Source organism: Oryx dammah, unplaced genomic scaffold, assembly GCF_014754425.2.
Source record: "Oryx dammah isolate SB20612 unplaced genomic scaffold, SCBI_Odam_1.1 HiC_scaffold_5, whole genome shotgun sequence".
NCBI classification, from domain to species: Eukaryota; Metazoa; Chordata; class Mammalia; order Artiodactyla; family Bovidae; genus Oryx; species Oryx dammah.
Window position 1 is genome coordinate 39,510,544 of NW_024070189.1, and position 17,112 is coordinate 39,527,655.

Here is a 17,112-nt window from a genome sequence, read left to right on the forward strand (position 1 = left end):
TCTTGGGCAGTTTCCTATTCCAGTCATTAGTCATGTGGCCTCTGTAATTCTGTATGTGTGTGTAATTTCTCATTTACCACGCTATATTGAGAGACTCATAAACTGCCTCTTTGCCATGTAGCAGGCTTAATGATTATTCTTAAGCAGTCTAAGGCACAAGGATGAAAGGTGGCCAATCCCCAGAAATTTTAAAAACTCAAATTTCTTTAGGGATATTTCTTTAGGGAAGTTACTCTGAATTTGATTGATTGATGCCTCCAGAAATTACATTTTCTAAATGTAGAGCTTATGTTTACAGTTTTAGCTAGATAGAGAGGTGGGCTTCCCAGGTGGCACAAGTGGTAAGGAACCCACCTGCCAATGCAGGAGACATGAGAGATGCGACTTCAGTCCTTGGGTCAGGAAGATCCCCTAGAGGAGGGCATGTCAACCCACTCCAGTATTTTTGCCTGGAGAATTCCATGGACAGAGGAGGCTGGTAGGCTACAGTCCACAGGGTCGCAAAAGAGTCAGATGGGACTGAAGCGACTTAGCATGCAAAGATGTCTCAGAATTGGGGGTTTACCTTTAAGCGTACCAATGCCAAAGGCTTGAATTTCCAAGGAGGGCCTCCAACACATATCTAGGTGGAAGGACCTTAATTTGTTTTGTAACAGGAAGAAGTTGAGACTTAACAATTTCAAGATGATTCAATCTAGTGGCAACATGTTATCCACTACTGAGTGTGTGATCATCTGTGCGTACAGGCATTGCCAACCTCAAAGTGATTGTCTAGGAACTAACCAAAGAGGAAGGAACGATGTAGGGCTTTTTTTTTTTTTTTTGGAAGGGGCTGAGGGCAAGGGAATTTGTTGAGGGTCATTAAGGCAAGGAAGTAGATAAAGCCCAGAAGACCAGCAACATTCTTGATTCATTCTTGGTACAAACAATGCGTTTCAGGCTTTTTTCTGTGGGTAAATTGAGAACAGTTCCTGCCCCACAAGGTGTGTTAACATTTGTCAGTTCTAGTGATTTTTGACAGAACAAATGGATTTCCTAATCTTGGGAAGTGTGATGGTACCTTGATCTGTTTTTAACCTTAGACTAAAAGACAGGACATACACGTACCATTTAATTACATACAACAGTAAAATTCTTTGAACAAGTTCTTTAAACCAGAGTTGGAATTCTTAAAGATACTCAATGCATAGTTCCAATTCACTTATTCATATATCCACTCACTTATTCAATAGAAGTTTTATTGGGCGCCTGTTCTGCGCTAGGCAGTGCTGAGCCATCACAGATACGGTCTCTGACGCCAAGGAGTTGACAGTCTAGACCAGTCAGTAGGGAGTTAAAAAAAAAAATCTGGCCTCTTTGCTAGTGCGGTTGCATCGGGTTAAGGATCAGCCTCTCCAGTTCTCCCACGTGGTCCTGGCAGGTAAGTGTGGGTGTGAGCGCGTGTGGCTTCTGGTGTTTGGGGAGTGTGAGAGCGCACGTGTGTCAGAATGGTGCGTGTCACAGTGCGCGTGCAGATGTCGGCATGCCACGCGTCTCCATAGCGGCGGGAGCCTGGCTGTGTAGGCTGCGGGAGGCGTGTGTCTCCCACCCGTGTACCGGAGGCGGCGCGGGTACCACCCGGCGGCGCGATTGTGAGTGAGCGCGATGGCGAGTGAGCGCGATGGCGCGCACACGCGCGCCCGTACGGGGGAGGGGCGCTCCGGGCTGGCAGCGCCGCGCGCAGGCGCAGAGCACTGAAGCCTGGCTGCTGCCGCCGCAGAGCGCCGGGGGCGGGAGGAGTGAACGAAGAAGGCCATGGCTGCCGCCGGCTGCTGAGGAGCTCGGCCCGCGAGCGCCTGCCGCCGCGGACGATGGTGACCGCACGGGTCGGGCTGCTGCCGCCTCCGCTGCCGCCGCCTCCCGAGACGCAGCATCCAAGGCCCGGCGCGGAGAAGCCGCCGCTGTGAGCCGCGCCGTCCCGGCCCCTGCTGCCGCCGCCCGAGAAGAGCGGGAGGGCAGGCGAGCTAGAGAGCCGGGGAGTTGCGGAGCCCTTCTGTCCGCCGGCGGCGCCTCCCCGTGGGGAGGGAGGCCGCAGCCTGAGGTGAACGAACCGTCCGCCCGGGTCGGCCCCTTCTTCTCCCGGCGCCCTCGCCCGCATCCTGCATCCTCTCTTCTCCCCCTCCCCCGTCCCTCTTCACTCCCTTCCTCCATCCCGTCGCCCGCTCCGTCCTCTTCTCCCCCTTCGCCCCTTTCCCCGTTCTCCTCCTTCCTCTTCTCCCATCCTCGTCCCCACTTCACCCGCAGCCCCCCCTCCTTCCCAGCCGCCAGCCCCTCCCTCGGCCCTCCTGGCCCCCGCTTCGGCTCTTCTCCGGCTCTGTCCTCCCCCCCCGGGTCCCCGCTCAGAGCCCCCTTTCCCAGCTCCCGGGCCTTGCCCGGCCCCTCTCCAACCCCACCCTCCTGGAGAGAGCCCTCGTCTCCCCAGCATTCCTAAGATGCCCTTGCTCTGAGCGCTGCCCCGTCGCCTCCCAGGACCCCATTTAGGGCCTTTTCCAAGCCCCTTCTGAGCTGCGGTTTTCCAGCTGCTCCTTTCCAGCTCCTTTCTTCCAGTTCCCACTTCCAACTTTCGGTCTTTTGCGTCTTTGTCCACTTGGCTCACGAGGTTCCCTCCCTTGCTTATTTCACCCTCCTCCTCTTTGCTTTACGCAGCCCCAAACTCAGCTTCCCCCCTTTCATTCGGTTTGAGGTGGTTTTGGGGTGCAGAAAGGCCTGCCAAGTCATTCTTCAAATGGGGACCCATTTGCACTATATCATGTCTGTCAGCCCCCCTTTTTTTTTTCACAGTATGAGCGGTCCTCATCCTTTCCTTTTTGTTCCCATCGCTGCTACTCTCGTTTGACAGGCCTGCATCCCTCTCCACTTTTGCTTTTCTCAACCAAGGATCCCAAGACCCTTGCCCGCCCTTTGGGAATAGATCCCCTTTCTGTTCAGGGATGAAGAACTTCGCCCGCGTCTTCCTTCAGAATCTTTTTGGTGCGTGGCGCGGCGGAGCCAGCATCCTTGGCCAGAGGGGAGGGGAGCTCCCTGGCACGGGCCTCTTTCCTGGCAGAGTTTTTGTGGACGTAATCCCCTAGCCCCGCGGCGGCATTGGCCCCGCTGTTGCTGCTGCGCTGCTTGCTTTGCAGCGAGCTGGGCTGGGGTTACTATAGTTCAAACGCGGCTGAGATCAGCAGGCGTGGGGGGCGGGGGAGGCGGTGCGGGGAGAGAGGAAGGGGGCCCTGCTGTGAGAAGGCATCAAAGATTAATGGATGGCTTTGCATCGCAGTCTGCAGTAAACAGGAAACTAGTTTGAAAGGAAAGGAGAGGGACTGTGTGTCTTCTTATTTTTTAAAATACGGACTGTGCAGTTCTGGTGAATCTTGACTCTTGCCCAAAGGATGAGCTGTCGGTGCTGCAGTCGTGACCCAGGCTGAGCGCCCAATGGCAGAGATAGCAGTTTTCTATTTGCTCTGTCTGGCTGCTTAAGTTGAAAGATGGCCCTTGTATTCAGAGTGGATTCCCAGAGTGGATGTTTGCTGATTTGGAGATGACCAGAAACCACAGAATCGCTAGTAGTTATTTGTACATACACAAAGTTCGCTAGCAATGAGTGGGAGTGGGAAGGATCAGCTATATTTAAAACGTGTGCCAATGCTTATGTAAGAAGTGCGTTCGTCTCCCCGGTATCTGAGTTTTTGGCTGAGTTTACTTAACGATTTTAGGCTTTAGCTCTGCCGTCAACATTTTCAGGGCTTCCCATCCTAACATCCGGACAGCCAGAAAATGTCTTTCTTATTAAGATTGGCTTTAGCTGATGGTAGAATTTTTTTTCCCCCCAAATTGGATTGAACAGAGAAAGGAGACTGATGATGAATGATAGTTTTTTGTTTTTCTCCTTATGCCGAGGAGGAAAGGTGTAAAAACTTTTGGAGTTATCTAATATTGTACTGAATAATTTTAAATCGGGTTATAAGGCGTTCTTATTTTTGTTTTTTCTAGGAGATGTGAATTCTCTTCCCTTTTTGGGTAAGAACATTTTCATTTCTTATTTTTTAGCATAATTCTTCAGCTGATGAGAAGAGCTCTGACGTTAAAAACTTATATTTTTCATATTGTTGATGATTTGTTTGATTTCTTTATATTCAAAACTAAAATGTATTTTCTGAAAAGTGTAGAATGAGGTCCCCAGTGTATCCTAAACCACAAAAGTGAATGATGAATTGTGCAGCGTTATGCTGGTACAGGACATTTTTGTGTTCCTAGGTAGCAATTTGCTGCTTCCAAGCCTAGGAATGTCATTTAATGAAATCCTGTGGTCCTGTTTTTGGTTAGCTTTTGTTAAGCCTTTCTTTTTCTGTTACTGGAAAGGGATGGATTTTTTTTTTTTTTTTTATAAAGCTGTTTCACTGTGTAAGGCATCTTTGAGTCACATTTAGTTTTCATTACTTTCAGAGACAATTTGTTGGAATGTTACTTTCTCGGTTCTTTCCACATTTCAAGGAGGAAATTTAAAAATCATGCACAGAAGGCAAAATGTACATAACTGAACAAGGCAGGGAGTATCTTATATATTTGGCTTTATAGAGTGTTAAGCCTTTGAATTTTCTTTGCCTTTAGCTCTTCTGTTTATTTTTGAGGGTTAGTTGATATTGTTTGGTTTTGGGAGAATTTTGAGCTTATTCTGACTTAGAATATGCTCCCTAACTCTGTTTAACAAATCTTAGAAAAAGGTAAATTAGGATTGAACCAAACATCTTAGAGGTATAGCAGTCTCTTCACCCCAGGAGAGAAGGCTCCATTTTTATTTATTTCATGTTTTTAATTTAGTCTTTTAGCAGATGTGAGTGATTTGGCACATGTGAGTAATTTCAGGTTTCAGCAAATAAAATATATTTCAACATTTTGTTTAGCTGTTAGTTTAGTGTGTGGAGCTCGAGTGTAGTGTATGGTATTTATTTGTAATGGTCACACCCTATCATGTGGCATTTCTGTGAAGAATGGCCCACAGTGGTTCCCCCCTCCACCCCTGCCTTTTTCTTTCCATAGCTCTTGTTGGTAGCATTTTAGATTCAGCTTTCTGTGTATTAAATTTGTTTCCTCCACGTCCCTATACATGGCCAGCTTGCCAAAGACTTACTGAAATGTCACTCACATACAGAAATAATTGAAACATTTAGTAAGCAATATATTTGTTGTTAAAGGGGATATTTCATTCTATCCAGGCAGTAGAGTTTAGGTGTCTGTCTTGGATGTTCTTCTGTTATCAGTAGGTCTAGGGACCCGATTTTCTTTTTATTCTTGTTCCATTTGTGTTCTGTTCTTGTCTGTTTGTCAAATAGTGGTAATTTAAGGGGAAGCATATACCATTCTGCTAATGGCCTTCTTTTGCATTAGAGATATGGTCCTTTGTAAGAATTAGGGAGTTTTCTCCATTAGCATTTCGGATCTTGATTTCTGACATAGGATTGGTTATTTGGTGTAGTGTTTTTTCTTTACCTCTTTAAGAGCTACAATAAATAGTGAAACTGGGCACATTTAAAAACAAGAAAACATTAAAAACATACGAAGGCTCTAAGTCAGATGAATATGGACCACAAATATTAACTCAGTAATTGTCCCCTTTTTTGTTACTTAAAAAAGCAGTATTGATTCATATTGGAATATAGAATATGGAAAGATAGTTACTCTTCCATTACAGAATAAAGTCTGTCAGTGATATTTTTGTCTTGGTATAGACCATGGTGATTTTTACACGTGACTGGTGGTTTGTGAGAAAAAAAAAAAATCTATCATTTGTGTACTTTGAAATGAACTCCCAAGAGTGCACTGAGTTACCAGGTTGACCACCACAGTAAGTAGTTACTTCCTGTGTATTTCCTTAAGTTATCTAGATAGCTTAGGCACATTATATTACACTTTTCCTAGTAATATATGAGTATACTGAAACATTTGTCAAACAGAAAAAGATAGAGGGGAATAAAAATCACCCCAGGGCCACTGTTGAGAGTATGTTAATGTGAATATTTCCTAGAATATTTTTTTCTTAATAATATCACGAGCTTTGAGAAATGTAGGCTCCTAAATGGTATAATTTGTAATAAGTGTTGATTGAAGATTTTATTTTTCAGTGCTTTGTTTTCCCCCCCTTAGGACACAGCTATTTGGTTATGATTCTCTGACAATACTCTGTTTAAAAAATTTTTTTTTCTTGAAATAGAGTTGATTTATAATCTGTTAGTTTCAGGTGTACGGCACCGTGAATCAGTTATATGTAAATTCATTTTTTTTTTTAGATTTTTTTTCCCCCATATAGGCTGTTAGAATATTGAGAATATAGAGTTCTCTGTGCTGTGCAGTAAGTCCATGTTAGTTACCTGTTTTATAAGTAGCAGTGTGTCAGTCCCAATCTCCCGGTTTATCCCTCCCCTCCATTTCTTATGTACGAAAATTATTAAAGCAGTCTTGTTCATTTAAAGTAATCAGAATTAAAGTGTTTATTTATAAAAAAGTTAATTTTGCATTATTGGTAGGACATACATAACATTTGAGTAGTGGGAATGATATATAATAAATCAGTTTAGTGATGGAAAAACTTGTGTTAATGGTGTGCCAAACTGAGCAGCACTTCCCCCCAACTATCTGAGCTGGGAAGCTATGAAAATTAGAGGGTGAAATGGAAATACTGACAAATATTTAACCATAGCATAGCAATCTGTCACTATAATTTTCTTTGGAAATAAATGTTTTCATTTGTCCTGTAATGTCTGAAATTACTGCCAAAGCTAGAAGTGTATTTTGCTTTCTCAGCAAAGTTCTTAAAAGGATATTGTCAGAGCCAACAATCTAGAATTATCCTTACTCCTAAAATTATCCTTTACCACTTTACTTCTGTCTTTTTTTCTGTAATACCTTGGATTAATTTGCAGCTCTATCATATAAAGCAGTATTACACTAAGTTGTCCTTTATATAGTAGATTGTCTGGCAGATGCTTCGTTTCCTTCCTTCGTTTTTTTTTTTTAAAGCCCCCCATTCACCATTGCTAATCAACAGCTAAGCAAAGACAGAGGCTGCAGGCTCACAGTGCCTGACTTCTTCCATGTGCCAGCATGTCTGTGTGTCACAGGGAAGAATTTGATGAACTTTTTCCTACCTTGAAAGCAGATGGTGGGAATTTCAGACTAAGAGGTTTTTTTTTTTTTTTTTTTTCCCCCTTCAAGATTTATTTATTTATTTATTGGGCTCTGTTGGGTCTTTGTTGCTATGTGCACGATTTCTCTAGTTGCAGTGCATAGGTTCTCATTGTGACAGCTTCTGTTGTTGCAGAGCTCAGGCTTAGTTGCCCCATGGCATGTGGGATCTTCCTGGACCAGGGATCGAACTGGTGTCCCCTGCATTGCAAGATGGACTCTTAACCACTGGACCACCAAGGAAGCCCTAAAAGTTAATGATATGATAAAAGTTAATTTTAATGATACAAGGAAACAGTATTGCAAATCATGTTGCCTTTACCTATATCTTGAGTTCTTTGCATTGTATCTGTATCACGTAAATTGAGTACTTCAGTTTTGATTTTAAGTAATAAAGAACAGGGTAGACTGTGAGATGCTGTATACTCAATGTGCAGTTATTATATTTTTATTAAATAACTTAGGCTTTTTCATGTAATAACTTTAAAATTTGCTCTTTTTAAAAAAAGCTGCATACCTCTCAAGGAATTTTATAGGAATGAATTTTCCTTCTCAAGATAATTGGACAAAGGCTACCGTATTCTTATAGGCTGTTTTGTTAAGTGCCTAGATTTGGAATTAGAAGCTTTTTAAAAAACAAATTTTGAGGCCCGAACATTTCCTCAGAGCCTTAAAGTTGAGCAGACCCAAGAGAGTCCATGTGAAAACATAATAGAAAGCTTATTTCCTAAATATCTGGAAGTAGTAGATGTGTCTAAGGAGCCTTTTATATTATAACAGTTTTTGTAGTGTGTGCTCCATTAGATAAAAGGATATCTAAAACCTATTTGAGGTGACTTACTCCTTTATATTGTATCTCCTGAATTTTAGGTCTGCTCCAAGAAAAAACATGGCTGCAAAGGAGAAACTGGAGGCAGTGTTAAATGTGGCCCTGCGGGTGCCAAGCATCATGCTGTTGGATGTCCTGTACAGATGGGATGTCAGCTCCTTCTTCCAGCAGATCCAAAGAAGTAGCCTCAATAACAACCCTCTTTTCCAATACAAGTATTTGGCTCTCAATATGCATTATGTAGGTACGTGTCTACATCCTGTTTCCTAAGCTTTTAGTGAGTATTCTGATTTATATCTTTGTATACTCTTTAATTTGGATAAAATCATGTCCTTTTACATTGAAGTGACAGTGATACAGTTGTTGATGAATGTCTATGAATCATGTTTATAGTCTTATTTGTCTCACAATTGCATGTGAATTATTAGAGCTAGAAGAAAATAGAGTTGGATTTATTTTGCTGTGAAATAAATTTTGAACCCTGGAAAGCAGAAGAAAACATTTGTTTTTTTAAATTTATTTTTTGCTTCTGGTTTATTAGATGTAATTGATATGTACAAAAAAAAACATGTATTAGATTTTAATACAGTAGAGTTAAACAATGGGAAATAACCTTTCCAGACATTTGCTGTGCCGTGCTCATTCATGTCCGACTCATTTAGTGACCCCATGGACTGTAGCCTGCCACGCTTCTCTGTCCATGGAATTTTCCAGGCAGGAATACTGGACTGGGTTGCCATTTCCTACTCCAGGGGATCTTCCCGACCCAGGGATCAAACCTGTGTCTCTTGTGTCTCCTGCACTGGCAGTGGATTCTTTACCACTGCGGCACCTGGGAAGCCCTTTCCAGACTTTTGGCCTATTAAACTTGTCATTAATTTGGGTTTTGGTAGTAATTGAGAATGTAAGGGTTTTTAGATTATTTACTTATTTTTGGTCACGCTTGGTCTTTGCTGCTGCATTCAGACTTTCTCTAGTTGCACTGAGCAGTGGCTTCTCCGGTTGGGGCCACAGGCTCTGGGCACAGGGCCTTCAGCCGTTGTCGTTTGTAGGCCTTAGAGCTTGGGCTCAGTAGTCGTGGCTCATGGGCTAATTGCTCCTCAGTATGTGGAATCTTCCCAGACCAGGGATCGAACCTGTGTCTCCTGCTTTGGCAGGCAGATTCTTATCCATTGTAGTACCAGGGGAATCCAGAAAGTAAGCAATATGTCTTTATTCTTCCAAAACATTAATATCATTTGAAGGTATACTATTCATTTCAGTTAAATGAAATGTGGAAAATTATATCATAATATTTATTAAAAAAATGCTTGAAATATATAATTGATATGTTTTTTTTGAATCAGTGGTAGAAGTAATGTGAAGAGATTTAAGAAATTAAAGTCAAGATATACAGGCAGGGGACTTCCCTGGAGGTCCAGTTGTTAAGATACTGTACTTCCACTGCAGAAGGCATGGGTTTGATCCTGGTCTGGGAAGATCCCACATGCTGTGGAGTACAGCCAGAAATTAAAAAATTAGGAAGCAGATAAAAAGTCTATCTAGATTAAAAGTCATGATTCTTAATATTTAGGTTAATTTTTGTTTTATATGTAATAATAGCAATAGTATAATTCCATTTAACATCAGTAACTCAAGATGTGGCTTAACTGATATGCTGCAGTGGTTTTATTAATATTTTTGTTATTAGAATTGCCTATCAACAAATATATCTTTAAAAAATTTTTTTGAAGGTTATCTTTTATAAAATTGTTAAGGGTTGCTCTGTCTCTGATTTTTATTTATGTATTTATTTTTTGAGATTTATTTTTTATCTATAGAAGAACTTTCTAGGTTTCAAAGTTTAGCCCTGAGAACCCCATATAGCTCTGAGAGATTACCAAGTAAGCCATTGTGGGAAGGAGTATGGTACAGTAGAAAAGACTGCACTGGAGACAGAACATCTGAGTACAGTAGACTTATCTCTCTCAGTTGGCACTACCTTGGAAAGCCTCTGAAATGAGAAGGTTCTTTTATGCTGCAAAATACTAATTCTCAGCCCTTTGTTAAAGGTTTGTATGTTAGTCAGTTTATGGAAAATAATTCCAGTCTATTGTGGAAGAACAATTGGGTACTTCGTTTAGATATTTTGCTTAATCCAGCAAAAGTAGTTGTTCTGTGGTCTTAAAAATGTACTTACCACATACATTATTTCTGAATATATTGAAGTATGTATTATAAAAACAGCTACCTAATAACAGGGCAACCCACTCCAGTACTCTTGCCTAGAAAATACTATGGATGGAGGAGCCTGGTGCGCTGCAGTCCATGGGGTCACTAAGAGTTAGACGTTACTGAGTGACTCCACTTTCACTTTTTACTTTCGTGCATTGGAGAAGGAAATGGCAACCCACTCCAGTGTTCTTGCCCGGAGAATCCCAGGGACGGGGGAGCCCGGTGGGCTGCCATCTGTGGGGTTGCACAGAGTCAGACACGACTGAAACGACTTAGCAGCAGCAGCAGCAATAACAAAAACATTCGTTTTAGAAGTTGTATGGGTTCTCGTGCAGTTGCAGTTTGTACTCTCTGGCTTTGGGAACTCAATTGAGCCTTTTTAAATACACTTATTGTATGCTATGGTAGAGTAAGCTCAGTGATTGCACAAGTAGATATTTTCAGCTTGAACAGGTTTTTGGTAACAGTAACCTCTCTGTCGGAGCATTATGTAGTGTTTATGTAATGTTCCAATTTACAGAATTTCACCCTTAAATGGATTTTAGAAATTGTAATTTATGTTCAAAAACCAAAAAGCATAAAAAGTATACAGTGAAAAGTGCCTTCCTCCTGTCTCTGTTCCTCATCTACTGAGTTCTCACTTTGAGTCTCAACAAGTAGCTGTTTTTATTTTCTTATGCATAATTCTGGAGATATTTTATGTATGTGTAAGTAAATATAAAGATATATTGATATATAAATTATAAAAATATAAATAACTTTCCTCTTTTTTAGTACAGATAACATAGTACATTACTCTTTTGAACCTTTTGTTTGTTTTAACTTAATGATGTATCATAGACCCATGTTATTTTTAGATATTCACTGTTTTTTCATGCTGACACATTCTGATCTGCCAGGTCTTAAGATTCTGATGAACTGTTGAGGCCTCTCTTTCTTCCCCAGCCCTCCAGTTCTGTTTCATAGGGGCATAGTACTCTTGTATGTCTGTACCATACAAGACATGAATTTATTTATGTCTTGAATTTATTTTATGAATTACTTCAATGGAGGACATTTTAGATAGCTTCTGCCTTCTACTGTTTCATTCAGTGTTGTACGAAATTGTTTTGTATAGCTATCATTTCAACAGGTACAAAGATAGCCATGGGATGAGTTATTAGAAGTGATTCTCCTGGGTTAAAGAGTATACGTACATTGGGACTATTGATTGATACTACTCTCTGTAGACTATTTTGTACCTACATAAGCAGTTGTTGATGCTTCCTGAAATCCTACGTCCTTATCAAAACAGTATTATCCAACTTTAATATTTGGCTGCTCAGTGGGTTTCTCTGATGGTTCAGCAGGTAAAGAGTCCGCCTGCAATGCAGGAGACACAGGAGACGTGGGTTTCATCCCTGGGTTGGGAAGAGATCCCCTGGATGAGGAAAATGGCAACCCACTCAGTATTCTTGCCTGAAAAGTCCCATGGACAAAGGAGCCTGGTGGGCTATAGTCCAAAGGGTTGCAGAGTCGGACATGACTGAACTAGTAAACATGACCTGGCATGTAGGTGGAAAATGGTTGTTTTTAAATGTAGTTGTACTTTGTGTTTCTCTTATGAATAAGATTGAATTTATTCATGTGTTTAAAAAATTTGTAGTTTCCTCCTTTGAGGGTTGTCAGTACTTGTCCCTTGCTTACTTTTCTATGGGACTGTTATCCTTTTCTTACTAGTTGGTGGGGTTTGATATACGTTAGGGAAATAAGCCCTGTGTGATGAGTTGGAATTTTTTCCAATTTCAGTTCTCTTGATTTTGCTAAAGATATTTTTGACACTCAAAATTTGTTTTTAATGTGATTGAATTTATCATTGTTTCTTTCATGTATCTTTAGGATTTTTAAGCAATTAAAAAAGCCTTCTCTGTTAAGTTTATAAAGATGTATGTCATGTTTTATTGTATTCTTTTTGTTGTTTCATTTTTGCATTTAAATCTTTGCTGCATTTAGAATTTATCTACATTGACAGGGTGTCTTATTCCATTTCTGAACTTTTTTGCTATTCATTTCTTATTATTGAGGATTTAGATTTTATTTTACTGTCTGATAGAGTTAGTCTCTTCTTTATTTCCCTCTCTGAGTTTTTTTCTTGGTGGTTGTTGTTAGTTTTCTACATGAACTTTCCAGTTATTTGATCTTCCAAACACAGCCCTGTTGACCTGTTTGCTGAGATTGCTTATTTTTAAAAGTTAAGTTAGCATGAAGAGAGAGCTTAAGGAATGCTTTAAAGTTTTAAAGTTTTAAATGTTTTAAAGTTTTCTTTATATAGCCCTTAGACTTTATTTTTCGGTTCATTCCTAAGTTTTTCTTTTTTTTTTACTGTTGTGAGTTTTTTTCCCCCTTTATATTCTCTAATTGTTATTAAGAGCTTAAAAATCAAGGTGGAGAGTGTTAATAATTGTGTTAATGGAGTATAATTGTACCTTTGAAATCAGAAGCTTTCCAGTGCGGGTCCTGTCTGAGGACAGCAGAGAGAGTAACTATCCAGATGTTAATTGTAGAACTGTTCGCAGGGTGTAGGATATATAAAGGAGAAAAAGAGATAATATTGAAAAGGAGAATAGGGCCATTTGTGAAAAGCCTGAATGCAAATATTAGATATTGTGCTTAACTTGATAGATGGTGGTGGGTCAGTAAGGGATTTAGAGCAGGTGAGCTGCATCTTAAGATTGGTTAGTCAGTGTTGAATAGGCTAGGATAGTGGATTGGGGAGGGGAGAAACTGGAGGGTAGAAGACCATTTAGGATTTTTGGCAACAGGTAATGAGATCCAGAGCTAGCATGGGCTTGTAGCAGTTGCAAAGAAAAGAGTGCATATGAGAATGGTTCTGTTGTAACTATTATCACTAAAATCATTAGTGACCTAAAAGGTAAAACTCAAACTTCATTTATATCCCTGTTTTGCACACCTTTCCATGTTTGTGAAACTGTTAACCACGATCTCCTTCTGAAAAATCTTTCTGAATTCTTCTAGATTATTAATCATTCCTTCTGAGTCTTTTGCTATATCTTTGGACTCCTTCTTTAGCGTTGATATTCCTAGGATTTGTGTTTAATTTTCATATTTTGTTGTTGCGGTGGTTTCACATAGTTTTGGCTACAAATCTCTATCTCCACTTTTCACTGCTTTTGACCACTTCAGTCTCCATTATTGGTCCTCCTCTTTGATGGCATGGTATCCAGTTCATACCTCCACCATGGTACTTACTGTACTACACTCTAAGGGTCCATAAGCCTAGCTATCTTCCCAACTAGATAGTTAGCTCCCTTAAGGTAGAAATGGTGTTGTCTATTATCTCAGTATTATCAGTACCTAACTAGTGCCTGGTGATGAATAAATGATTTCTAACTATCATTAGCTGTCTCAACCTAAATATTTTACAAGCACCTCAACTTATCACTTATCTCATCACCTTTACTTAACCTCAGGCCTCTGCCCTCTTATGTATTTCCTGTCTTCGTAGCAAAGCCATCCTTTCAGTTACCCATGCTGGAGACATCAGAATCATCTTCACTTCCTTTTTCTCAACCATTCACCAGTAGATTACCATTAAGACCTATTTAAGTATCAGTTCAGTTCAGTTCAGTTCAGTCGCTCAGTCGTGTCCAACTCTTTGCGACCCCATACATGGCCCTGCCAACTTCATATCCAAAGCTACTATTTTATTCCATGTCCTCATTTTTTTTTCTCTCCACTACTAAAATAACCCTTTAAATAGCAGAAATTCTTGTATTTCGTTAGGAAAGTTCACCAATGTTATTTTAAGCAGATCATTATTTTTAAATGCTGGTAGTCTTGCTTTTTAAAATTACTGTTGAGTTAGCTTTATCATAGGGAGGGCAGAGGATGAGATGGTTGGATGGCATCACTGACTCAATGGACACGAGTTTGACCAAACTCCTAGAGATAATGAAGGACAGGGAAGCCTGGCATGGTGCAGTTCATGGGATTGCAGAGTCAGACATGACTTAGCAAATGAACAACAACAAAGGTTCATCATTACCAATTTAGTTTGTTTTGTTTGGTTCAGTTAATCCTGTAGTCTGAATAATGATGCATATTTTAATCAGCAGTAGTTCTGTATTTTTCAACTAATTAGACGATGTTTACAGTTGACCCTTGAACTCTGTAGATTTAGAGGGCTGACTGTAAAGTTATACTCAGGTTTTATACCATGAGGAGGGCTTTGTGCCCCTGATCCCTGCATTGTTTGAGGATCAGCTGTTTATTGTAGTTCAGATTATTTTAGTCATATAGCTCTTAATACATCAGCATAAGTATTCATAATCTCTCAAAAATCTTCTTGTGCAATGTATTTTATCACACTTATTTTTTCACTGGAATGTGAAAATGGGCATATAGGTGAACCATAGGGTTTTTGTTACCGTTTTGTTTTTCATTTTCTTACTTCACCTATATGATATTTAAAGGATCTGAGAACATAAGCCCAGGCTAAACTCCTTAATTATTGTTTTTCAGTCACCCAGTCATGTCCGACTCTTTACGACCCCATGGACTGCAGCACACCAGGCCTCCCTGTCCCTCACCATCTCCTGGAGTTTGCCCAAGTTCATGTTCATTGCATCGTGATGCCGTCCAGCCATCTCATCCTAAATTAGTTAGAGTTAGTCACTCAGTCATGTCCGACTGTTTGTGACCCCATGGGGTGTAGCCTGCCAGATTCCTCTATCCATGGTATTCTGCAGGCAAGAATACTGGAGTGGGTAGTCATGCCCTTCTCCAGGGGAATCTTCCCGACCCAAAAACCAAACCTGGGTCTCCTGGTTTCTTTACTGTCTGAGCCACGAGCTCTGTCAGCAGCATCTCCCAGTACCCTCCTAATACTCTTTCTACTTACACCAAAATCTAGTCTGGTCTGCAGTTTCCTGTCTCCTGAAAATTTCCTTTGTACTTCTGTGGCTTTCAGACCTGCTGTTGCTGTTCTCTTAGAATGTTTCTCCTTTCTCTTAGCCTGGTAAAGATCCATTTACCCTTTGAGGTCCAGGTCAAACAATCACCTAACTATGGCTCTTTTAATTTTTGCTTATGAAACTACCAAGGATGTATCACACTTTTGTCCTTGTTTGTTTTTTCATGAGACTGTGATTTCTTTATTTTTTCTTCTTGGATTTTCCATGGCCACCAGTGCATCTGGATCATACTTTACACATACTAATGTTGATTGATTGAATGACTGAATAATTGAAAGATTGAAATGAATATGTTCAGTCTAGAGAATTTGGCAGCTGATTTTATGAGCTACACAGGAGAAGGGAAAGATAAGGATATCTAGAAAGGAAAATGATAGTTTATTAAACGTTTCATGCAATAAGTAGACTGATTAGAAAATCCTTCAGCCACAAACAGTGGAAATGCTTGCTAAATATAATAAACATCCTTTTAAATACTTCTTAAGTCCTATGAGAAGGAGATTAACAAAATTAATTGGAGGAAATTATTTTACAAAATGAAAAGCAAATAGAAATATGTATCTCTGGCTTCCCTTGGATGATTCTTAAAGTTAGGATATGTGGAAAATATGTAGTGCTTAGCACAGCTCCTGTTGCTTTAACTTTAGGCATGATCGATTCAGCATGAGGGACACATTAGGTGCTAAGATGGGATGTCTGTGCCCTAATGAAGACTCATTCATGAGAGGACAATAAGCCAGGGCCAGATTTTTGCAAGATGTTTAACGTAACACTGAGAGGTTAAAGTGTTAGTTGCTCAGTTGTGTCTGTTTGTGACGCTGTGGACTGTAGCTCGTCAGGCTCCTCTGTCCATGGAATTCTCCAGGCAAGAATACTGGAGTGGGTAGCTATTCCCTTCTCCAGGGGATCTTCCCAACCCAGGGATCGAACCTGGTCTCCTGCATTGCAGGCAGATGCTTTAAAACTTCTGAAAGTTTTAGAGTGGGGGTTGTCTAAATGAAAGTGATGGTTTTGAGACTATTACCCTGGTAACAAAGCATAGGATGGATGAGGAGGGGAAGAGACTGAAAGATAAATAGCAGTCAGCATACATTATTGTATTACAGAAAGGGTTAGGTAGGGGCATAGGGACTGGAAAGGAGGGGAACAGATGAGAGACTCAGTGGGACTGGGTGATCACAGGTGACTCAGGTTTGAGTCAGAGTGAATGGAGGGGGAGGTGAGCCAGCCGGTTGAGGGAGGAGGACGGGAGCTCAGTTTATACTCCTGTATGGGAACATTTAAGTGGACTTTATCTCAGACATCATGAGCTATAATTGTCTACTTAGAAGAGGAAATGATTAAGGTTTTTATGCTTATGTAGTAGGTTCTCAGAACTACTGTTGTATCATCTAGAATGGTGATTTGAAGCAGGAAAATAGATTCTTTGAGTTAGATACTTACATAAAGAGTAGAAGTTATTCAGAAACTGGATTTCCTATGTTCACTTGAGAAGGGTGAAAAGAAAATAGAGGGGAGAATTATTTAAAGGGTAAATGGAAGTCCATCTCACAGAGCCAAAGAATAATAGATTTGAGGGTAGTTGTTGCTTCAGGTGCTGGGGCAAGGATTTAAATAGGAGTCTTAGATTTGACTTAAATATGAGTCTTAGATTTGACTCCTATTTCATAGGTAATTGTTAACTTCCAAGTTTCTTTAGAGAAAGCAAACCGGGGTTTGTAGAGGATCTAAGATTGTAAAGGGTAAAGAGGGAATAATAGAAATTAGAGGCTTCGGTACAGATAGTTTACAACATTTGTCACTGGAATGAAAGAAAGGTAACAGGAAAAGGAGAAAATGGGTGTGGTGACGAGTTTTTCTTTACGACTGGGGAAAAGAGCCCTGCACGTTCTT

At 40.5% G+C, this 17,112-nt stretch overlaps 1 protein-coding gene across 4 annotated transcripts in view; it reads left to right on the forward strand.

Moving 5' to 3' along the window:
- Positions 1–1,738: 1,738 nt before the first annotated feature.
- RNF145 (ring finger protein 145) overlaps positions 1,739–17,112 on the forward strand; it is a 63,755-nt gene continuing 48,381 nt past the window's right edge. The window contains exons 1-3 of one of the 4 annotated variants that reach the window (XM_040239497.1): positions 1,739–2,080; positions 4,015–4,041; positions 8,074–8,276. In XM_040239497.1, the coding sequence (XP_040095431.1) occupies positions 8,093–8,276 (184 nt within the window). In that variant the 5' untranslated portion in view covers positions 1,739–2,080; positions 4,015–4,041; positions 8,074–8,092. Of the gene's footprint in view, positions 2,081–4,014; positions 4,042–6,354; positions 6,371–8,073; positions 8,277–17,112 lie in introns of those variants that run through there. The other 3 variants (XM_040239498.1, XM_040239496.1, XM_040239499.1) reach the window with 3 other exon arrangements.